The sequence below is a fragment of the Hippocampus guttulatus genome, chromosome 6 (genome assembly GCF_054856545.1).
Source record: "Hippocampus guttulatus isolate MCC_2025c chromosome 6, RoL_Hgut_1.0, whole genome shotgun sequence".
Classification (NCBI taxonomy): domain Eukaryota; kingdom Metazoa; phylum Chordata; class Actinopteri; order Syngnathiformes; family Syngnathidae; genus Hippocampus; species Hippocampus guttulatus.
In genome coordinates this window covers 3,017,562-3,042,744 of record NC_141266.1, presented here as the reverse complement: position 1 = coordinate 3,042,744, position 25,183 = coordinate 3,017,562, and the positions used below count along the sequence as shown (strand labels likewise).

General features: G+C 41.8%; 1 protein-coding gene across 1 annotated transcript; it reads right to left on the bottom strand.

Moving 5' to 3' along the window:
* Nucleotides 1–623: 623 nt before the first annotated feature.
* Nucleotides 624–24,515, bottom strand: LOC147203311 (exostosin-1-like). The gene is made up of 11 exons (XM_086114108.1): nt 22,683–24,515; nt 12,040–12,133; nt 11,103–11,210; nt 7,879–7,998; nt 6,772–6,901; nt 6,238–6,356; nt 4,699–4,794; nt 3,647–3,736; nt 1,831–1,991; nt 1,571–1,742; nt 624–1,466 (listed from the first exon to the last, which is right to left on the bottom strand). The coding sequence occupies exons 1-11, from the start codon at nt 23,618–23,620 to the stop codon at nt 1,281–1,283; spliced, it is 2,214 nt and encodes a 737-aa protein (XP_085970234.1). The 5' UTR covers nt 23,621–24,515; the 3' UTR covers nt 624–1,280.
* Between the last annotated feature and the right edge of the window lie 668 nt (nt 24,516–25,183).

The following is a 25,183-nucleotide window of genomic DNA, read 5'->3' as shown; positions in this document are numbered from 1 at the left end:
TTGGAATACTTTGCGAGATCCCGCAGTTTTTTTCCCTTCCATGTCCCCTTAGGGGCTCCGTACAAAACCGTATGAAGGCCCCATTAAAAATATGTCACTCGACACAACTGTACCAGCACAGTCAAGACTTTGTCGATGTCAGACACTGTTTTGTACAAAGTAATGTATCACTTTAACTAAACACTTTTTGAAAGTAACATGTCCAACACTTGTCAGAACACTAAAATAACATCTCACTTGGATGTTGACATCGAAATTAATTTGATTGCTCAGTAAATCACACCTATGGAATACAGCTGATTGCCTAATGCGCTGTTGATGGGTTGGAGCGAGGACACAGCCAGGTTGACTAGCCATGGGGCAAAACGTATGCTACAATAAAAGCTAGATGGAGAGTCCGAGCTTGGCTCTCTGTGCACGGGTACAGCATTTTAATAGCGCTAAATTCCTACTGAAAGTTCTCTCATTCACATACTTTCCGTTTTTGCTGTCAAACAAGGGAAACGTTTAGGTCTGTTGCTTACATTCAATTCCGTTATGTTTCCACTTTCATAAATAGGAACTTTAATAGGAGTCAAACAGACAATCACCGATTACGAGGAAAATACAAGCTAGACACATCGTTTGGATCACATCTTTTTATTCAGATTTGCAAATCAAAAGACTAATGTTGAGGCACTGAGCATAAATTTACCCTAAATGCAGAGAAGGGCGTGTCATTGCTCTCCCCACCTGCCCAGCCACCACTTGTGAAACAACAGGAGCAGCATTGTGATTAAAAAAACACATCCAAAATAGTGTTATACTCTGCATTCTCTAGAATATAGAAGAATCTAGAATATTGCTGACTATTATTATATCATCAGCAAAACGTCCATGAACGTGTGCATAGTATACTGAGGGGAACAGTTTCACAGGGCTGCAGTGGTTTGTTACCATTTAGGGCAATTAAAAAAAAAAACACACACATTAGAAATCCAATTCCAGGACTTTGGCAATTCCACTTCAAGGTCAGTCAGTTTTAGGCCTACAGTGCCTAAAATTAGAGATGGAGCTGCACAATCTGCTCGTGCCCAAAACTTGGCAGAACAAACAAAAGATGCCATACAGAGGAGATGAGGTGTGTGTGTGCCGCCTTCTGCTAAATCTGTCCTTGTCACTCTTCTTACCCGTACTTGCTTCTCTCTTGATCCATTGAAGAAACATAAGAAATGGACAGCCCCTCACTCGCTCTCTGTCTCTTTGAGTCCTGTCCAGAGAGCAAGGGGGGCTCTGGAGGGTTATACCCTCTCAATGTCCCTGTACTTCTTTCTCAGGATGGACACCTGGTCTTTAAAGAGGACCGGGTCGAGTCTCATCTGAGAATGAACCAGTGGCATGGTGCCAAACCAGTTGGCAAACTTGTTCATGCAAGTCTGACGCTGCGCAAAATGGTCCGGGTCAGCCCAGCGAGAAGCCCGGGAGCTCTGGCAAGATTGACAGACAGTCACATATTAGGATCTTTCATGCCACCTTGTTAAAATATCACACATGAGCAAATGTTTGGTCCACACTGGGGGGCGTCACTCACCTGAGCCATCATGGTTTCCTTGTATTGTTTCTTCTGCGTGACCTTGATCGGGGGCATCTTCGAGACCGAGGACACAAGGAAGTTCATCAGAATATCCTCACAGTTCGACATCTGGTCCACCATGGTCTTCAGACTGACTGGAAGGTATGTTGTATACAGGTAGTGGTAGTATCTGAGAACAATGAGACAACAAGTACGGGACTGAGTAGACTACAACAGTGTCAAAAAGAGTTGGCGTGGTGACAGCAGGACTTGAGTACTTATGATAGATGGCAGCTCCAGTCAGCACCATGGAGTAGTCATTGGTCCATTTGGAGGTGTAGCCCCAACGCTCCTTGTTGCTATCCCAGAAGTGACTGCGAGCTGGGTACCCAACGATGCGATCCGGAAAGCTTCGCCACACAGTGAATGCAAACTCCACCTAGATAAGACATTAAGAAAACTCTTACATTTTGGGAACAGAGTCAAAGACAGATACACACTCGTATCTGCAAGCTCCGCATACGAGGAACGCTCCGTCTGATCAGTGACCTATCAGTCAGTATTAGTGAAAAAAAATACGTGATTGGTGAATCCAATCATCGCCCTACGTATATAATTATTATGGGAAGAAGTTGCCATACTTTTCCCTTAACGTTTCCCAAATACAACAATTTTCTTACGATAGATACTAGTATATAGCTGTTACTCTCTCTACATTTCATCAATTTTTACCAGCAATGCACAACGCATCGGCAATGACGTCGAGGAACTGACATGGATGTCAAGTTACGGTTTGAAAAAACCCAAAACAAAACAACCCCCCCAAACAGTGACAAATGTTATCATTTCAATACAACACACATTCAACTACCAGTTACAGAAACACACATGTATGACAAAGATTAACATCCTTATAACTTGATTAAATGTATTGCGCCACACAGTGGCTAGATCGTATAACAGGCCTGTGCAGTGTTACTGCATTCTGTTTATCTGCGTCACAAAAAAAAAAAAAAAAAAAAACAACAAAAAACAAGCAAGCATGTATGCTCTGTAGCACAAGTTTTGGCGTTGACAAAAATATCATCCTTTGGTTTCACTGCAATTGGAATACAAGGCTATGTAAACGTGAGTAGTAATTATCTCTGGGTTTAATCCGTATCGAACATTTTGCAAACAGCTGCTCTACTATTTTCCGACACGTTACCGACCAACACAGTAACGGAATCAATTTGAGTAGTAGAGGGATAGAAATTTAAAATAAAAAAGTCTGATGAATCAATTCAATAAAGTGATTAATAGATTTAGAAAAATCTGTGGTTGTAGCTCTAAAATTGAAAATCTTACACAGAAACCATGGGATCGGTATCGGAATGTGCTTCAGCCGTTCACACTCATGGAGTATCGGTATTGGTATTGGCAGCTTAAAATCCTGATCGGAACATCCCCACCGAGTACGGTCGTACACATTGCACAGTAGCCTTTTCTGCTCGTGTATTATTCATTCCAGTACAGCAGGTCAGCATTTAAGTGGTTTTAGCAAAACTTGATGTTCTCTCATTGAACAGCAAGTGTTTGATCCAGGCAGGGGTGGATGATTTTGAAAAATCATTTCACTTTCATCTTGGTCCCATAATGTCAAAATGTGAATGGCTGCAGCATGATAGAAGAGTGTTGAAATAATGCTAAGTAGTGCATTTGTTTGTAGATTCATGAATCAGACAAGAAAAGCTGATGTCAGCCACAGCTTTCAACCAGACTCTCACGCAAACGTTTCAACATTCTGCGCCAGCCCACTTGGCCCCGCCTCTTATAGGCATATGCACGTCCGCAGACACTCCAATATGTTGTGGTTGCATTTCTGTTTATGCTCAAATACGTTGATAGCATGTTTAAAAAGCGTGTTTTACGAAGGTCAAATGTCTAACATGTAGGAGGAATGAAAACCTATTTGTCTCTCTATATTGTAGCTCTTCACCCATCCCGAGTGGGTCTGAAGGTATCCGCTGTGATAAAGGGGAGCAGCAAATCCCTATTAAGCACACTGCTTTAACACTTTTTAACAAACATTTGCATTTGTAGGTAAGACCTAACCTCTGTGGTGGAGAGCACCGTATCCTCATCGAGACTGAGCACTGCATCGGTGGGGATGGTATCATACGGAAGGAAGCGGCTGCTAATAACCTAGTGATATGTGTGAAACAAAACAAACAAACAGACAGAATGAGTCCTAGTTCATAATAATAGGAGCAAGCTCTTCTAAATAATGGTGCATGGAGCCAGGATCTGAAATGAGTTTCTGAGGTGGTCAGGTAGTCATGAGTTCAATCAGGGTGGACGGCCAGTGGAGATATGACAGCAAAGTTGGAGGGAAAGATGTTAAAGTGCCAGAGAAAATGGGTGATGTGGACCAGGTTATACAAGTACTCTATGGAAGACCATGTTCTCATCTGCAGTAACAGACACGACTGTGTCCACAACAGGCACATTGTAAAGACATACTGTACCTGCACACTGCACCTGCTGCCAACCTGAACCGGTTTACCAAATTGCTTTTTTTGTTTTTGTCGGTGTACACATGAGGGCTGCCGCAATTAGTCCACGAGTCAGGATGATGTCGATGATCAAAATTTTCGACAATTCATTTAATAGTTGAGAGTCATTTATTTGGGTGTTTATTTATTTGGCCGGTTAAAACACCTCTACAAACCTGCATGGACTTTGGGGACAGTGCCTCTGCATTTGTAGATCAACTCTTTTCTCTGCCTACATTCGTGGAATGCAATTCTGTTTCGGAGCATTCCGGAACACATGACAATGGATGGATGGATTTTTTGATTTGCCAAGCGCACTCCTATGGATGTCCGAATAACCATCAAAGTACCGTATTAAGATGCCGCTAAATGACACAAGTCATGTCAAATGTTCTTTTAGTCTGTGCTGCACGCCGTTAAAAATGAACGGCCATAGTTTGTGGACACCCAGAAACCAATTGAAAGCTAGAATTATTTGGAACCGGAATCTGAACGGAATTTGACACTTGAGACAGAGACAATTCAAGGGGGGCGGGGCTCTGCCTCTACAGACACAATGTAAATACTGCAATAATCACATCTAAGGAGGGAAGGATTTGGATGTGGGTTTACCTGACTTTTCCCCTCTATGACAAAGACAGGAACTGAGGTGACAGGCCAGCGGTGCTTGGCAGGAAGAGATTTGTCACAGTTCCACACAAGTATCACCTGCACAGAAGAAAGACTGGTCAAGTAAAATAAAGTTTGATAAAGTACACACTCTCAAAAATCTTTGTTTAGTGTAGCAATTATGCAGACATGAAAAAGCACAATTTAATTTTGAAGCCGGTGTCGCGATTATTCACTCATTCACTCCCAAAGACGTTTTTAAACATCTTTTCAGACTTGGTCTAGAATTGGCTGGTACTGACCGAGTTAACACTCTCCCAGATTCAACAGTTGACAAAACACAAGGCAACTGCTTATGTCATCTCAACCGAGGGACTTTGGTTTGTTTCCAAGGTGGGGGAGCGGGACCGCTACCGTGCAATCGAAACATTCCAGGGACCGTGACACCAAAAAGACCACCCACAAGAACTGGAAATGTCATTGCGTGCCACAGAACAATTAAAATACGAAACTTCATATGTTTGCAATCTGAGTAGAACCCTACAAAATATTGTAAATGTGTCTCATTACAGTTTTTCAGTTTTGCATAATCTCAATTAAGTAGTAGAAGAGTCACAACTTTGAATTGCAATGTTAGTTTCTTTCAGAACCAATCGTAGAATTGAATTTTGATTCCAAAGATTTATGATACACAAAGTCTGATGATTGAGCTGTATTATGAAAAGGCGGGACTACTTGGTTGACTTCACTCTTTTTCACACATTCTTTGTTCTATTTTGCCCGTTTAAAGGGGTCATAAAATCTTTTCGAAATACTATCAGACAAAGGCTGGGGATCAAATTTTGCGTTTGTTGCCTATATTTCCTTCACCACAAAAGAGGAAATGGTTAACTCCTTTGCACATTCCCAAAAATCACGAATTTCACAAGTATTTAAATTGTCACAGCCCAAAAACAGCTACTGTATATGACAAGATTATTGCGCCACCTAATGGGAACAACAAATTCCTTATTTTACACATTTTAATGTACTGCATCGAGCCTGTTGAAGGTATTAAAACTTTGTCAGAAAAGCCTCCAGACATTGCCCATGCCGTTAGACCAAACATTGAGACTTTTCTTCAGATGATTATCAACGCAGACTGAATTTATTTTTTTTTGTATGGTGGCCACAAAACAAATTGCACGAAAATTGCTTAATAACGCAGCAAGTGATAAAATTTTAAAGTTTGCTCATGCTTGCGTCTCAAAAGAAGTTCCTGCGAGTCAGGTGAAAGCCCTCATCTGTTTCAAATTTACTTCCGGGTCACGTAAAGTGGGGCAGATGACATGATCCGATGTACATGAAACATCCAAATCGCCCGTTTCCTGTTGCTTCCATTTTCCATTTGTGCACATGCACAGGGAAATGGGAAATCAAGTCATTATCCGTTTTGTCATTTAGGTTCTTGTAACAAATATTGACAAGTGTTTTTTTTTTAAACTTCCGGTATTGTTTGATGAATGAATGATAAACAGATCACCTTGAATTGGTTTGCCTCACCTGTGCACAGTACTGTGATTTGGCAAGAGCTGCGAGCAGCTTCATGACTGGCTGGGACTGCGAGACCAGTGGGGTCACTATGTGAATGACAGCTGTAAACTTGGGGTATGTCGTGATACCTGGAAAACAGCAAAGATGCAGCCAAGGGGAGAAATTAAGCGAAAAAATGACAAGCGCTGCATAATAATAAGTGTGTGTGCATATTTCGTTCTGAACAAATGCGAGAACACAAAAAAAAACAACACTTGTTTAATTGCAGACTATTATGACTTAATCTCCTTGTCTTGGCACTCATTAGTCTTGCTTATAAAAGACGTGCCAGTGAATTGAATTAGGAGGTTAGCAATATGCCTAATTGGCCAATTACCAAAGCACACATGTAATCGGCCTGGCCTAATTGTTGAAGTTGAATTATTCAAAAGTACAGTACATAAACCAATTCCTCCACCCAAATTCAATAGCTGCCCCACAACAGCTGTTCAAGTGTTGTGCACTCATGTGATTTATACATCTGTGTATCAAAATTTTACACACCAAGTTTTGCATAGTAGAAGGGGAAGTCTCCAAGATATGTGGAGTACTGGGGCAAGGCGAAAAGACCTCCAGGAAGACTGTTCCACATGAGGGTACTCCTCGCGTTGTGAAGCAGCCGATCCTGGATGATCTGCACAGCGGACACAGACAGGTTTGAACACATCGGTTGTTTGCTGCTCTTTGTGGAGTAGAATCTTATCTACGATTTTATTTGAAGGCATTTATGGCTTGTCAATGAGATACCTGGAAGAAATCACGCCTTTTGTCAAACATCACTTGAAATAAAACCATTCTTCAGAAGACAAATAAATTATTTGTGCCGTCACATCTTTTCATGCAACTTCAGGTAAACACAGCCGGTTTTTTTTTAATGGTTCATGTTTCCTCTTTGTGAGCGTATTTTAGACTTTCATGCAACATTTTCTAAAAGGCAATCCTTTCCATCAACTTACTGTTCAAATGCAGTCCCAAACAACAACCATTGTTACTGGTACTGGTATTTCATGGATTTCTTTTTTTGTTAACAATTTTGAAATATTTAAGTTTAAAAACAGCATTGATCGAGCCACCCAGGTAAACAAAAGAAGAAAGACAGTCAATCAGAACATCCCCGCCCAGATTCATTCGTCAAAGGCAGAGGGTGTGACTAATTTGATGAAATGTTCGTCATGGGCAGTGAATGAGTTAAGTCGTCCATATCTTTTAACAATGGGGTGGGGTTGGACTGGAACTTACAAAGATAAATACAGTACTGAGAAATAAAATGAAAAACTATTTTTTTTCTAAATAATATGATAGATTGCTTAAGAAGCAAACTGCGATGCGAGACAGCTTATTCCGAGCCTTGTGGTCAGTAGTACAGGCCAAAATTGATGTATACCAAAGAATAAAGATTTGTCATTACACACTGAAAAACATGTATGACTTTCATATGAAATCGTGGGCCTCTGCAAAGATGAATGTAAAAGTATGTTTGGCTCATATGTCCACACTGTTAATTGTAATTGTAATGAAATAAAACCGATTGCATTAAATTATTCAAATACACAAGTTTGAATAGATGCGCCCTCATTTGCTCGTAATCATTAACGTGAATGAGTGTTATACCTCCAATGTGGTCAAAACTATTTTCTCCACAGAGTTGAAGTAGGCCTCCCACAAGAATTGGGTGTGCTGTCTCAGGGAGAGAATCTTATCCTGGTGAATTGAGCGAACTGTTGAGGGAACCTGTGATACAAGCAACAAGACATGGGCTCAATTACCTCTAAAACACTGGGAAACATCATTCTGGTTATTTCCCTCAAAGATCATATTTCTGTGACAAAACCCAAAGGAGATTTGGCAAACATGGATTCCAATTCCCAAAGTGCAAATGATAAAAAACTTGAAATGGTTGACACCATCCCAAAATTTTGACTTTGATACTATCCCTTCATTTCGAATCTCAATACAGTCCTCATACACAAGCTATACTATGGCACAAACTTAAGAATAAGTCAAACACAGAAGAATAAAGAGCTGACAGCTAATCAACTCCAAAAGTTTTTTTATTTATTATTTAAGGATACCAATTACAATACTTTGGATAAAATAACACTTACAAACAAGTGAACACTAAACATTTAACATTTGTAAAAATGACTGAACATTTTATATAGCCACTGTATATATCCAGTACTGTACAGACGTTTTGGTCCACCAAAACATTTGTTTTGATAGCTATGTAATATAATGTGACGAGCATATACAGCATAACTAAAAGGACGTTTATCATAGACCTCAACCAAGGCTAAACTACTTTTTTTTTAAAAAGCAGAAAAAGCTTTGTATATAGGTTTGATTGTCCACCTATGTATTAGCTAGCAGGCTATGTCCTGAAGGGTGGGGAACAGACGATTCTAGGCGGTGCAAGTGATCCCATGGTGAATGGTATTACATATATCCGTATAACCATCAACTTCTCTTATTCGGGGTGAGTCGTGAGGGCAGCAGTTCAAGTAGGGAAGCCCAGACTTCCCTAAACCCAGTCACTCCAACACTCCACGAGCTCTCCTTTTCAAGGTGTTCCCAGGCCACCGAGAGACATAAGAGGCTCCAGTGTGTCTTTGGTTGTGCTCAGGGTCTCCCCCACAGTGGGATGAGTTCAGTTTCCTGAACGCTTCCCAAGGGAGGTATCCCAAAAAGATGGCCGAGCCACCTCCTCTGGCTCTTCTCAATGCGTAGAAGCTCTTTGCAGATGACTGATGTTTTCACCCCATCTCTACAGGAGAGACCGAGCACCCCACGGAAGAAACTTACTTCAGTCATTTGCATCCATTATCACGGCCACGACCCACAGCTCGTGACGAGGTCACATGAACGTCGGGACATTGATCGACTGATAAATCAAAAGCTTTCTTCACCACAACAGACCAATACAGACTCCCCATGACTACAAACGCTGTGCCGATCGGCCTGATGATTTGTCCATGACTCGTGAACTCATGACTACCCCTGATACGTGAACTCCTACACTTGTGGCAGGATTTCATTCTTGACTTAGAGAGGTCACTTTATACTTTTTCGACTGAGTACCATGGTCTCACATTTGAAGGTGCCGATTTTCATGCCAGTCGTACATTATCTACAAAAGAAATATAAAACTAAGATCCCCAAACCAGACCCCTCAACACCCTGGCTGCGCCTAGAAATTCTGTCTACAAAAGATATGAACTGAATTGGTGACAAAACACAGCCTTGGAGGAGGTCACCTCTCACTGGAAACGAATCTGACTTAATGTTGGCAAAGCAGACCTAATTTTGACACTGGTCATACACGAACCATCAGGGATTCCGATACACTTTACTCTGCAGTATACCCCACAAGATGCCCACGGGGACACTGCGGAACCCCTTCTCCAAGTCCACAAAGTAAATCAAGACTGGTTGGCGAACTCCCATACCACCTTGTAGACCCTGGTGAGGGTGTAGAGCTGGTCTACTACGACTCCACTGCCATAACAAAAACCACACTGCATTTGCTGAAACTGAGATTCGACTTGGCAACGGACCCTTATCTCCTGCACCCCTGAAGAGACTTTTCCAGGTAGGCTTAGGAGTGTGAACAGTTGGAAAAACACCCTCCAGTACCCCTTATTAAAAAGGGAGACCACACCAATCCAGAGGCACAGACCTCAATGTCCTCACCATGTTGCAGAAGCATGTCAACCAGGATAGATCCTACAGAGAAAATGTTGAACCACCTCGATGACATCAACCACAGAGATAGAAGAGCCCCAACTCTGCTTCCTCCTAGTAACATTGGTGGAATTGAGGAGGTCTTCAAAGTGTTCTTGCACTGATTCACAATGTGCCGAGTCGAGGTCAGCAGCGCCTCATCCTCACTGAACACAGTTAAAGGTGCACTGCTTCTAACCTCCTCAAATGCCGGACAGTGGATAAGAATTTGTTCAACGCCGTCCCAAATTTATTTTCCATGGCCTAACTGAACACCTCCCTTGCACAGGTTTTTGCCTCAGCGACAACCAGACCAGCCAGCACTTAATCAGCTTTGTCCAAAGTCCCACATGCCAGAAAGGTCCAATAGTTTAACGGCATACCTCACCATTGGTTTCCACCAATGGGTTGAGCGATTGCTCAGGTTGGCTGCCTCAACAAATCCAGAAAACAATTATTACTATTTTCACCCTAGTTCAGATCCAAAGAAAAAATATGTCTTTATTTAATTGGTATGACACAATGCAACTGCATGGCTATGTGCTCTACTTCAGTACTCTACAAATAGTGCCTCATCGAATGCAACAGATCAGGAAGAAGAACGCGTATCGTAAAATAATTCACACACCTTTGACATGAAGGGTAGCGTTTGAAACGTGTCACAAATTAAGCTGTAGCTTTTTGAATTCGTGAGAGAATTCAGCATGCCTGGTCCAGACGTCAGTGACCTCTTTAGCTCGAAGCATGTAGCTTTAGAACACAACTTGCAGACAGATTTTCTCCACATGTCGGTTCAGCGCTCCTTGCCTGTCGGACATGTAGACAAAATAAGTCCAGGCAACACTTAAGTGTTTCTTTGCGTGGAGTAATGTCCGCAAAAGACTGTAGTTTGCAGCCACGCCTGTCATGTGACACCAGCACGCTGAGCGCCACATCTTTTTTGATAGAGAGTGGGGGCTCGCTTCACTGCATTTCCCCCCAAATCTGTATTTAAAAATTATTGTGCAGCCTCCTCTGTCAGCTACAAAATTCAGTTCAATATTTGTACCAGTAATTAGTTCAACACTGCTTAAAACATAGTGACCCTTTGTTCAGATGGGTATGTAAATGTTTACCTGAAGAAGAAGCCTTTCATCACCAATTACAGCTGCAGTGTTCCAGTCGATGATCTCAGAGAAAGGCAGTTCCCAGCCATTACTTAGCATCACTGGGACACAGGCTGCCTGTCATGGAAGTACACAAGACCAAATGAAAAGGAAAAAAAAGGTTTCTCTTTATTTATAATGGAGACCTAATCATTGTTTAAATCAGTGGGGTGAAATGCACGGTCTGTGGGCCGGATTAAACCAATTTCAGGCAATGGCCTTCCTGTGTGGAGTTTGCATGTTCTCCACGTGCCTGCGTGGGTTTTCTCCGGGTACTCCGGTCTTCTCCCATATTCCAAAAAAATTTGCATGGTAGGTTGATTGACTGCTCTAATATTGTCCGCAGGTGTGATTGTGAGCGCAAATGGTTGTTTGTCTATGTCTGCCTTGTGACTGGCTGGCAACCAGTTCAGTGTCTACTCCCCCTAATCCCGAAGACTACTGGGATAGTCTCCAACACGCCTGCGACTCTCGTGAGGATTAGTGGCTCAGATAATGGATGGATGATGATGTGCTACATAAATAAACTTGCCTTGCTATTCCATCTCATGGGACCCAACATGAGCGTTTTACCAGTGTGTTAATACTGTTGCTATAAAAGTGAAATATATCGATATAGATGTGTGTGGTGTATTTTTCAGCTCTGTGTTTTTCCAAGCCAAACTAATCAAGCCACACCTGTAAAATTAATGAAGGCTACTTTTAAATTCTGGTTCTGATACTTGTGCTCAGCTAAAAAAGTTGGCCTCTCATACATATTGTTTTCATTTCAAGCTCAAATATTTTCAGTCAACAGTCAAAACAACCACAGAGCCGAATGTTTTGCAGGGGAGTGCGGATGTATTGAAGGGGTTACAACCATGCCAAAAGAAAAATACGGATAATGAAATATGAATGTGTGGCTGACCTGCAATGCCTCTAAGAAGCGAAAAGAACCTAGCCGACGTCCTCTTGGAACTAGACAGAAAGTGGAGTTGTACAGCATCTCTCTGTAGTCATACCTGCAAAATTAAGGTTTAAGGATATTAGAAACATCTGGGATCAAACATCCAAGTTCAACTTCAAAATATCACATCACTGCACTTGGACACCAAATACCTGTTCCATATGCCTGGTGATTTTTATAGCCTGTTCTGCACTAACAACTAAATTATTATTATTTTTAGACCAGCAATGTACATTGTGCATTGATAACACACTTTTAGTTAGTCTACATATCAAAGTCACATTTTGATTTTGACTGCTCTTTTCTTCTGAGTATCCCTACCTTGTTGCCTCACCAGATGGTATTTCTGTATGACATACTGCACCGCATTGAAGCAGTCATTTCTGAAAAAGGATTCCTGACCAAGTATTGAATGAATAATTGAGCATAATTATTTGACGGTAAACTTTTTTTTTTTGCCTCTGCCCGACCCCTGCCTCCTGTCACAGACTATGACCCTCCCCTCATTATCCGACATCTACATATTGCACAACGCACTACCTCACTTTACCCACAATAGCCACCAGTGCCATTGTTTATGCTGTTTGTATTGTCTATATTGTTTATACTGTTCATATTGCATATTATGTCTTTTTATACAGTGTAGCTGCTATCTTCTTAGCTGTGTGTTTAATGCACAGCATATTTGCATGCATATTTGCATTGAGGATTGAGAGAAAGAAATTTCATCTATGCTGCATGTCATATGTAGGCATATTTGACAATAAAGATGACCTTGACCTTTTTAAATTGGTCGGATGAAATACGCAAATTTTTTGACATAGGGATTTTTGGTTTTTCCTTTTTTTTTTTGCCAAAATCATCAATATCAAAACAATGAAAGGCTTGAACTGCTTCAGTTGTGTGTAATGAATCTAGAATATATCAAAGTCTAATGTTTTTTCAGGACATTACAGAAAATAATGAACTTTATCACAAAATGCAAAGGTTTGACAGTTTTTGTGTTAGGAATCAAATATCCATGTATCATGGGAACGGGGGGCGGGGGGCACGAAAGACTTCTCCACACCACTGAGTAAGAGACAACTGGTAGCTTTCTGTCTGAAGTCATATGGTGGCACTGGACACAAAACACACATACTACTACCGAGTGCAATTGCAAACGGGCATTCTGCACAGAGAATGGTGCTACTTTGTCATTTGGAGTGCAGAAGTAATGACTGTCAAAAACACGGTCTTCATCAAAGACAATTTTTTTTAATGCAATGGTTCCTGTTCTGGCCGGCCCGGTGGACGACTGGTTAGCGTGCCGGCCTCACAGCGCAGAGGTGCAGGGTTCGATTCCGGCTCCAAGCTTCATGTGTGGAGTTTGCATGTTCTCCCCGTGCCTGTGTGGGTTTTCTATGGGTACTCCGGTTTCCTCCCACATTCCAAAAACATGCGTGGCAGGTTAATGGAACACTCTAAATTGTCCCTTCGTGTGAGTGTGAGCGCAGATGGTTGTTTGTCTGTGTGCGCCCTGCGATTGGTTGGCAACTGATTCAGGGAATCCCCGCCTACTGCACGAAGACAGCTGGGATAGACTCCAGCATGCCCCACGACCCTCATGAGGATAAGCGGATTGGAAAATGGAACGGTTGGATGATGGAAGATAAGTTCAAAACAGGGGTAAAGACCGAGATCAATTTATTTACTGGTGAGATATAACATAAAACTCTTTTTCACCCTCTCAGTTGTTGTGATTTTTTGGGGAGGCAAAGTTAAACGGGGACAAGCTGATGCAACCGCGCTACTGCATTAGCAGTCCTCCCCGCTTTGCAAGTGCCCTCTTTCATCTTTGGCGATTCAGCACATTTGCCACTTCCTAATTAGGAATAACTTGGCACATTTCTACCACTACAACATGAAGTTAGCCATCACACTATGCCCACAATCAGAAAAAAATACATCTTCCCTACAGTGTTACACATTTTGTATTATTTGGACTACAATGTCTCTGTTGTGTGCATGCATGAGCAGCGCACATAGCAAGATAACGGCAAAACAGGCATCACCGCCAAATAACATGCAACGTCATAACTATGCTTGAACGTGGCTACACAATTTTTATACTGTTTAGCCACATTGGCTAAAAGATTTCATGACCCAGCACCAACCCTGATTTGCACATGACACCTTTTAACATACAGTCAAACCTCGGTTTTCGTACATAATCCGTTACAGACGGCTGTTTGAAAATCAAAATTGTTTGAAAACCGAAACCCCGCTCTTTTTAAAATAAAAATGTTTACTGAACATGTCTGCTCACAATGGAAAGCAACACGAGGAAGCGTCACTTCCTCGTCTACGCGAGGAATCGTCACTTCCTCGTGTAAGGAGGGCGAGAGGAGTCAAATGGTGCATTCAAGTGCGCTCAGTTTGTTCGAGAACCGAAATTTGTTCGTCATCCGAGGCATAAAAAAAATCGAAATTTTTGGTCGAAAACCGAATTGGACGAGAACCGAGACGTTCGAAAACCGAGGTTTGACTGTACTTTGAAATGGTCCAGCAAAGAAAATAATGGGCATCAGGGTCAATCCCAGCAGGTTGCCAACTAGCAGAGATCAAAAAAGACAATTTGCGAGCAACTGTTTCCTGGCCCATACAGTTGTGTTTGACTGTGATATGACTGACCAAACAGGGGCCACTGTGGCTTCCAGTTACGCGCACAACATACTGTAATCTATTATTATTATTTGCTTACTCTAATCAATCCCAACAAACCAAAGGCAAACCAAAACATCCAGCAATCACCAAAAACAACACAGCAGGCTGGGCAAACACAAAAGGAAGTCCACTGGCAATTGTAAATCAACATATAGGAATCAGAAGAACTCATACGGCGAACACAATGGCATATTGTGGTTGGGATAATAGAACTTACTGATATAGATAGATCGATATAGATAGTTTTAAATATTAATTGCCATAACTACAATGTTGAGCACAAGGTTTTTATCTTTTGTTTGCATAGCTCCTTTGAAGAGGGGATTCAGCATTGCCAACTTTGCAGCTTTGTTAACCAGCATTGTCAGTGTTGCCTTAAAAAGGTAACCCAGTTACTTTATTTTAGTGTTTCTCAAATAGTGGGGCGCCCCCCCCCCCCCCCGAGGCTCCGTCAAGGGGAGCGCGTTTGACCTCGGGGAACATGCTTTTTTATTTTTTTTACTGTCCTAAAATAACGTGCAGTTGCACCTCCACTACGTTAGGGGGCAGTGGCGCTCTCATTGGCAGAGTTTGAGCAGGGAGCATTCTCAGGGAGGAAATATGACGAGGTGTATGTAGCGCTTGGCTTCAATGTGACTGCGGTGGCAGACAAGTAAAGGTCAATGTACTTACTGTGTCTAACAATTTTGGTAGCGGACAGCATGAAGCCAAATAAATTAAGGCGTCACTTAAAGACATTACACCCCTATCACGCTGATAAGCTGCTTGAGTTTTTTTCAGCGAAAACGTGCCGAATATTGCCAACAATCATGCCGCTTTGTGACTGCTACTTCAGTAAACTAAAATACAAGTCCTGGCTACACATTGAGCAGGAGGTGAAAGTTGCTGTGTCCTGCTTCAAATCTCGCTTCGAAAAGCTGTGCATTGCAAAACGTGCTCATTGTAGCCATTAATCCAGACTCATACGGTTTAGCCATAGTTCATACGGATTTTGTGGTGAATCTTACGTATATGGCCGTATCGCACAAATCATACGGATTCTGAAAATTTCCGTTTTTTGTTTTTTTCCCCCCCTGACAGGTAGTTCCGTTTATGCTTTCATTTCCGGAATACAACTCTGAACACAGTAATGCCACTAAGTAGAATGATGATTAGACATTAACCAGACATTGTATTATGGAGATCTACAATAAATATCATTGAAAATTTCGTGGGTTTTTTTCTGTGCCGTTATTTTGACATAAAATGCTTTGGTATGTTATGAGGATTTTTTGCTCTTTATAAGGATTTTTTTGGTAGTTTATACAGGTTGGCGCTCCGAAAAGTTGACAGGTATGCAGACATCATATTTGATTTAAAAAAAAAAAAAGCACAAAAAAAAGCACTCTTTTATATATTTTTGTTTTGCTGGTTAAAGTTTTTTTTTTAATATTGTGCTCTGAGATAATGTTGGTGATTAGTTTGAATGCATTATTAGTTATTGATTTTATGTAATTTTATTTTTCAGTATCATATGGTTTGACATGGTCTGTCAAAAAATATTTATTGTTAAATTAAGGATTTAATGTTATTTTCTAATTTCATATGCACTTTAAATCTTTTCTGTTCCAGTTACTAAAGCTATTCTTTGTTGTAAGTTGGTCCATAAACTTGGTCCATATTTCTTTCTTTTTTATTCTCTTATACGTTAATAAGGATACAGTGTTACGCAAAGGTGTACTTATAACAATTTTACAGACAAATGATACTATTTATAGTCGTAAAAAAATACAGGGAGCAGAGGTGGCGAAGGTACAGGAATTTAAGTACCAAGGATCAACAGTGCAGAACAGCGGAGACTGTGGAAGAGAAGTGAAGAATAGAGTGCAGGCAGGTTGGAACAGCTGGAGAAAAGTGTCAGGAGTGATTTGTGATAGAAGGAGGATGGACAGGATCAGAAATTAGGTCATCAGAGGGACAACTCAAGACAGGAAAGTTTGGAGAAAAAGTTAGAGAGGCCAGACTGAGATGGTTTGGACATGTACAGAGGAGGGACAGTGGATACATTGGTAGGAGAATGTTAGAGATGGAGCTACCAGGTAGGAGACAGAAGAAGGCAAAAGAGGAGATTCATGGATGCCGTGAGGGAAGACATGCAGGTAGTTGGAGTCAGAGTAGAGGATACAGAGAACAGGGAAAGATGGAAATTAATGACTCGCTGTGGCAAGGGACAAGCCGAAAGGAGAAGAAGAAGATACTATTTATAGTCGTGCGGGGGGGGGGGGGGGGGTGTTTTCCTCTTCCTCGGGGGGGGGGGGGGCGACAGAAAATAATTGAGAACCACTTCTTTATTTCAAAGGTTAGATTTAGATTATTATCTACTATTAGATAGAACAACTAAGTTTGATTACAAAATGCTTTAATGGTTACATTCAGCAGATACCAACAATGCTGTTGAACATAAAAATGACACCTGGCCAGTCACATTTAAAATACATGTTTTTATTAAAAATAAAATAAAATTAAAGACAACCTCTTTGACTTAGCATAATTATTTTATTCTAAATAAATGATTCTTTTCTGGATTTCACTTAGGTTTACTTTAGAATTTTTAAAAAATGACAGGCTTTCTATACCTCGCTTAACATCAGTACATTTTAAATAAAATCTTCACATATTTAGCTATTAATATTGTCATGGCAAAACTCAACATCTATAATGTACATTGTTTATGAATATAACACAAATTCGGGGGTCTCCTGCACGCACGAGTTGGTGTGACTTTCTATTCAAGCGTGATAACATACTGGGCTGCAAAGACTGCAATCCATTGTTTTGTTTTGTTTTTTATACCGTTTTAAAGTAACAAAATCTTTGTTTACAGCATAGAGTGTGCAATAAACATGAATAGTTTTGTTTATGGTTGACACAAACTCAAAATCGTGACTTTACTTCCAGCTTGAAAAATGCAAATATCCCTGGATCCTTCCTGCGTTGCCAATTGTGGACATGCGAGTCATCAAATCCCTCGCTACTTCGCGGTTCACTCATCGCGGTTTTAGTGCATTGCAGATTTTTCAAAAGTATTCATCAAATTAAAAAAAATAAAATAAATAGCGAAAATGCAGCAAAAGGTACGCGAGAGGCAGCAAAACAACAGTAAGTCCCCATTGACCATGATATGTGAGGGATCACTGTATGTCACTCCCTCAAACATTAAGGTGAATTTGAAATCTCCTACAATACATTTCACCATGTTCAAGCTATAAATACCAGACTTTCCCTTACATGTTCTATAATGTATAGCTATTCGTCGAGTGACTTCAGTGAGGAATACAGACACTCCCCAACTTACGAACGAGATACGTTCCGAACGATCGTTCGTAAGGTGAATTCGTTCGTAAGTTGCTTCAGTGCTATATTTTGTATGGAATGTACTGTATGTTTAAGGCTTATATAAGTGTGTTTAAGGTTTATAAGATAAGAAAACCTTTATTAGTCTCGCAATGGAGAAATTCCCAATTCACAGCAGCAAAGTTATGAAAGGAAGAAGTAGAACAACAAAATATAGGAGCTGCTGGAAAGGCAGCCACTCTCGCGGCGCCATTTTGAAGTCAGAATAACAAAAATAACACAACAAGACACATAGGACACAGACAGTCGTGCAATCTTCACCACTTTTCTGCATACACTTTGTTGTCTGAAGCAGTTATAGATGAAAGAGGAGAGGATCAAAGTGTCCTTTCACCAGTGGATCAGAGACGTCATTCTGAAAATGTGCACACGTCTTTATATAAGTATAATAAAATGACGTTTAACTTACTTTTGGAAGATGTACTCGAAGGCTTAAGGAGATGATGGAAGGGGAGGAGAAGGAAGAGGAGGATTTTATATCATGGGGCTTCAAGAGTTACTTCCTCCTCCGTAACATCGATGAAGGAAGAAGTTGAGGGTCCAGGAGAAGAAGATGAGGGGTTGACAAGTATCTTCCTTGGAGGGTGTAGTAGAAACTGGCCGAAAGAAGTGATCTAACGACGATTGCACAGTTTTCTTCTTTTTCTCATCATAAATGATGCAGTAGCACTGTATGGCATCATTCATTTGATTTGCAACCTTTGTGCAACGTTCAATATTTGGGTCTTGCTGCTCAAAGAGTGCGATGGCTTTATCTATGAGCGAAAACCCCTCGGCCAAGAGTTCCGTCTCGAATTTCTGCATGGGGACAGGCGTTTCCTCCTCCTCCTCCTCCTCTCACAGCGCCTCACGTCGGTATTAGCGGCGGAAAGAAGCACTACTCGGAAAAAGGCGCGCAATACAAAATCTTGTTCGTAACTCGAATGTTCGTAAGTCGGGGAGCGTCTGTATAGTGTTTGAGGAAAGTGAGGTGTCCTTCCACATTATATTACTGATTAACTATTAGGTTTACAATAAAATGTGTGTGTGAGAGAGAGGCAAAGAGGTGTGTGCATGTTTATTTAACTCGTCAATTCTTTCTCACTGATGCCTCTTGCAGCTGGTTAACGGCAACTACTTCTGGCAGGGGTGCCCATTACGTCGATCCTGATCGACCGGTAGATCTAGGAAAGGTCCCAAGTGTATCCGAGGGGTGTAGAGGAGAAGAAAAAAAAAAAAAACATTTGTGTGTCTTTGTACATGTTAGTCATATATTTTTTGTGTTAATGTACGCTGCACCCTAATCATCCTATCAGTCTCATTTTCAGGAAAAAATATTTTAAAAATAAAATAAAATAAAGCAGGTAAATCATTAACCTACGGTGGCGCGTGACCTACGTCACCGGAAGTTGTTAGCGCTCAGCAGTCTGCAATTGCAGCTTGTGACAGAGCTGTTGCGCTACATCTTTTATCGTCATTATTCTCATTCAGAGTTTGCTTCGTGTACAATTCACAGAGGGCACAGGCAATTAATAGGAATCTAGAGGGCCCAGGGTAGCACTTTAAAACGGTACGTGTGAGCTATCTAGATAATTAACAGGCTGCAACGGTGCATTGCATGCCTTCGTGTCAGGCCGTTTCTCATAATGGCGTGCGCGCGCGTGCGCGGTAAGGGGCGATCCCGGGAGGGTGGTTGACAGAAAAGTTGATCTGACTTAGGGTATTATTGCTGAGTGAAACACCGACATTGCTACCACAGAGAAGTAAATGTCCATACAATTTCTAATCCGCTTATCCACACAAGGGTCGGGAGTGTGCTGGAGCCTATCCCAGCTGTCTTCGGGCAGCGGGCTCGGTACACCCTGAACTGGTTGCCAGCCAATCGCAGAGTAGACAGAACCACCATCCACGCTCACACACACACACACCTAGGGACAATTTGGAGTGTTCAATCAGCGTGCCATGCATGTTTTTGGAATGTGGGAGGAAACCGGAGTACCCAGAGAAAACTGACGCAAGGCACAGGGAGAATATACAAACTTGACACAGGAAGACCGGGGCCTGGAATCAAACCCTGCACCTCTGCACTGTGAGGTGGACGTGCTAACCAGGCGAGCACCGTGCTACACAGAATTAAACGTGCTCAACAAAATAATGTCTTGTAATATTTGAATAGTAACTATAAACTACTGTGATTGGCTGGCAACCGGTTCAAGGTGTGCCCCACCCACTGCCCGAAGACAGCTGAGATAGGCTCCAGCACACATGCGACCCTCGTGAGGATAACTGGCTTGGATCACAGTGGATGGATGGATAACCAATAACAGTTCTGGACTGGGAAAAAAAAATACAGTTTTAGTTGTTGCTTGAAAATCGGCACATTTTGGAGTAAAGTGTTACTTCGTAATTTAGTACTTAGTGGCACATTACCAGCATCCCTGGCTAGAATTAATAATCATGTGCAACGATAAATCAGTTCAAATATAAATATCTTAAAATGTATTTCGGAGAAGTATAGAGAAGACAGGGGGCTGGGTTAAGCACTAGGTTTGAAATTACCGTATTTGCACGACTATAAGGCGCCATTAAAAGTCTTAAATTTTCTCCAAAAATGGACAGGACGCCTTATAATGCGGAGCGTCTTAGGTATGCGCTGAGTTCCAAAACCTGACTGACAGCCGACACGCTGTTTATATAGAGAAAAGGCGGAAGTGACTGTGGACAGGCATGCAGCAAAGAAGTCGGCCAATCAGTGAAGGGTGGGCGTGTATATATACATATATGGAGAGAAAGAGCGAGAAAAGGCAGACGTGAGTGACAGGCATGCGGGGAAGAAGTCCGCCAATGAGTGAAGGGTGGGCGTGTAAGTGGACGCTAAAGGGACGCCCCTAGCAGGTACCAGCACCTGTATAAAGTGTGGGTATGTGCTTTATTGCAAAACAACTTCGGTTTTGGTTTCTAAGAACTTCGGTCACGTAATCGAAAGCGGCACCCGTCAAACGAACGTCGGCCTGCACAAACATGGCGTGCTACACGCAGCCCGCATAGCTCACGCCGAGTTTCGAGTTCATCTGATGAAGATGAACTTGCTCCACGTCAGCGATCATCGCTTGGCAGAGCATTTTGTGCCTCCCGATGCCCCACATCGCCCACAAATCGTCTCCCCGGCGACTTCCAGCGATGACGGCAAAGAGGCTGCATTGCTTCGCATGGCCGACGCCGGCCGGGCACACGTCAGCGATTTGTTGGAATCGTCTCGTAGACGACGGCGAAAACGATGAATTGGAGAGCGATTTGGATCCCGATATGTTGGACGAATGTGTGCCTTCGGACATAACGGAAAGCAGCTGAGAGTCCTCGCCAGAGCCGCTGGAACGAGGAGGTAACTGCTGACTAGCTTGCAAGTTCCCATTCAAAACTTCATCACTTCTTATGCCTCCTCAGTCACTTTTATGTACCGCTACATTCCCCGCTATACTATGAAGTTGCCAGTAACACTAATCATTTATGTACAGTTGATGCGTCTCGTAGATGTGGATGAAAATATGTGCCGTAAATGTGCTGACTTGCATGTCGCCATAGGTTTTAAAAAAACAAAACAAAAAAAAACAGGACACATTTGGTCCGCTCAGCTCTGCTAAAACCACTAGTGTTAAATTCATATTCCATTTCATTTCAAATTGGATGCTGAGCAACGTGGAATGAATGGTGTAAATAGCAGTGTGCGAGCATGTATGTGTGTGTGTGAGAGATGTTGAAATGTAAGTGGAAAGCAACCATAAAAAAAAAATAGAAAAATAAAAGTGTGGTAATTGTACATACTTCAATAAATTACAGATTGTCCAACCAGAAGCCAAAAGATGACGACTCCTCGCGTTGGTGGTGGAAAGAAAGGTAAATAAAATTATTGTACCTCACTCTGCAGCAAGATATATTTGCAACTTTTTATGTTTCTATAATTTATAGGTCATGCATCTGGACGTGGTGGGATGAATCGATGTGGTGACAAACTGGATGGAAACCAAAAACCATCTTCTCCACAGCTGCACTTTTGTTCATAGTTCAATAGTTTTGTTGTGTGCAAATAAATTATTTTGCTACAAAAACATTATTTGTAATGTTCTTTTGTAGGAGGAACACATTATTGAGGTATTTGAGCTGCCACAAAAGCAAAAAATAGTGTAAAACTTGAAATGATGCTTGAAATGCATGCTTTTACAAAAAGCTCATTTTCTCTGGATTTCTGCAGAAAATCGGCCTTTTCCATCAAACTTAGCAGTTTTCTAATGCTGATTGCCAACGAATGGAGAAAGCTAGAAACAAACTTTTTTTTCTGCTGAAAGAAGAGAGTCTCACCTTTCTTTTGACAGGTTGCATGTATATCTAGCCATAGAACAGAAAATTCTGTGGGCCTTGCAAATCAGTCAAAATTCAGTAAAATGTGAGGGATTGAGGGGGTTGCCCCAGTGAAAAGGGGTGGTATTCAATGAGTTAATGAACAACATGATGGTCAAAATAGTACTCACTTGTCGTAGTCTGCATTATCCTTGTCACAGCGTGCATCTTTGTGCTTCTGCCAATCCTTGCCGTGCTTGCAGGTGGTGAGAAGGACAACATCCTCGGCGTTATGCACATGATACAAGGCATTCCTTGTACCAGATCCTATTCCAGTTAAATATCTTTTTCCCTTGAACACCAGCAGGTACTTCCTAAATGGGGGGATGGTGTTATGTTTAAGGTAGCCCCGTTCCCCTCCAGTCCTGGGGTGTTCTTTTGAGAAAAGGGGGATGGATATATCAAATCTGGGCCGAAAGTTCTCTGTGCTGATACTGGCCTTAGCCAGCATGGCAAGGCCAATGTCGAAGCCCAGGTCTTCCGTGTAGTCAGGCCATGTGCCAGAGTATAAATTGAAGATGATGTGGTTTTTACCATCATTCCACAGTGGAAGACTCTGGACTTTTGCCTTTAGGTTGTGCACATAATGCGGTGAGAGCTGGTCCCTGTCCAGAGTGTCCAAACCCAGGACAAACAGACATGCCCGGTCCGGGTCCGGTGTGAAGAACCTGGAGGCTTCAATCGACAACAAAATGTTCTGATAGCTTTCTGACATTTTTTCTCCCTTCTGGTGAGGATAGATGTAAACTTTGTAGCCATTTCTTTCACATAGAGAAAAGTCAAAGCAGGACTCCATTCTGCAATGTTTCCCAGAGAAAAGGCCGGCGATTGCTTCTCTCTTCTGACGAGGAGATATGTGGTCATTCGCATCGTCGTTGTCTTGCTCACCGGCGCTGTAAGGTTGAACGGCCCCCGGGGAGCGACGCCACTGCGCCCCAGGGTGAGGAGTTCGCGCATGTCGCCGGCTTAGACCTCGTCTGGAAAGTGGTACATGAATACCCCCGAAACAAAATAGCAGGAGACACACGCCGGCAGAGAACAAAACTAAGTAACGTTTTTTGGCCTGCATGTGTTCTATGAAATGAGCCAAGATGTTCGGGGATAAGTCCAAAAAGTCCCGAAGTTTTGGCTTCACCACCGCCTGTGGGAGAGCTCCGCCATCTTCCCACGGGCTGCAAGTCTTTCACCTTCTGCTTCAAAGGCCTTTCATAAGTCCGGGAACTGATCCAAAGCATGTGGGCGATTTTGAATGATCATCAAGCTAGCCTTCTCGTCAGTACTCCACCTATTGACTGTCTTAAATTTACCCGATATAAGCGATATGCCCAATTCTCTTATATCAATGTATGCAGCGTTACCTTTAATTTACATCAGGTATCCATTTAAACCATAAATCGTATATACCTAAAAAACCCAAACGCAGCAAAACTTCAACAACTAACTTGTATTGAAAGAATAACACTCAACGTGATGCTCGAAAATGAATGCAGCTCCTGGACACGAAACTACAGTTCCTTTAGGAAACTGGGACCCATGCTAACATTGGAGCCGCCAACATTTAACATAACCAATTCCAAACATTACATAAGTTTAAGATGAATGTTGTTGTTGTTGTTTTTTTAATTTGGTAACTTTACATGAGACGGTCATCGACGCAAACTGGCGACTGAGGAAAATCGTAAAACATTGCCGGGGTTAGCCTGCTAGCTTTGCAAACATCAAAGTACCTTATCATCGGTTTTAAAGTGGAGACAATCTCTCTCACGTTAAAATAGCATGCCCCTTTTCGAATCTGCAATTTCTCCTCGGTTCCACTTTTTGGTACATAAAAGTAAATTCCCCAAATACCTCTCACGTCCTTCACAGATTTGAATCAGAGTCTCTCACGTTTATCAACCAAGAGGTGTTGTAGATCAACAACAGAAGCCGAGGTAGCGCAATCTGTGCTCAAGGAAGGGGACCGCCGCTGAAGACCCGGATGTGACGTTGCGCCGCCATACAAGGTGCGTTATCTTTGTGTATGCGGGCATCCGAAACGGGAGGGGCTTCGGTAGAGTCGCCGACAAATCATCTCAAAAACCGCGGTCACATGGGAGTTCTTGGCACATATTAGTGATTTATTAAAACTATCGTACACAGCATTCCAAATTATTGTGTAAATGATATTTTCGTCATCTGAGTTTGAGTAGTCGATTTGAATGGCACTCAAATATAATTTTATATTCTTCAATCGTTAGAGAATAATTCGAATGTATTTAAACCCCCCCCCCCAAAAAAATAGAATACAGTTCCAAATTATTACACACAACAGAGTTTTTAGACATTTAATAGAATGTAACCGGGAATAGATATTTGTTGAATTCGCAGCAGTAGTTGTTTTTTTTTCATTTAGTGAAATAAAGAGCTATTTCAGTGCAACGCAAGTGCAGTTACATTTTAACGTTGGACCGACCCCTTATTTGATAACAACTTCACAATTATTGCATCAATTGAACTTGTGTGTTTTACACACTTTCTGCATGAATTTTTTTTTTGAGGGATGTCAAAATAGCCTCCCAGAGCTGCTTTTTGGGCATAAACTCCCTCCCACCTTCACAGACCTTTTGCTTATGGTTGCTTCAGAATTTCTCGA

Excerpts from the sequence above, each read along its gene's own strand:
- LOC147203311 (XM_086114108.1), bottom strand. The coding sequence starts at position 23,620 with ATGCAGGCCAAAAAACGTTACTTAGTTTTGTTCTCTGCCGGCGTGTGT. Across the intron at positions 7,999-11,102 it reads ATGAAAGGCTTCTTCTTCAG|GTTCCCTCAACAGTTCGCTC; the intron begins GTAAACATTTAC and ends CTTGTATCACAG. Across the intron at positions 1,743-1,830 it reads GGAGCTGCCATCTATCATAA|ATACTACCACTACCTGTATA; the intron begins GTACTCAAGTCC and ends CATTGTTCTCAG.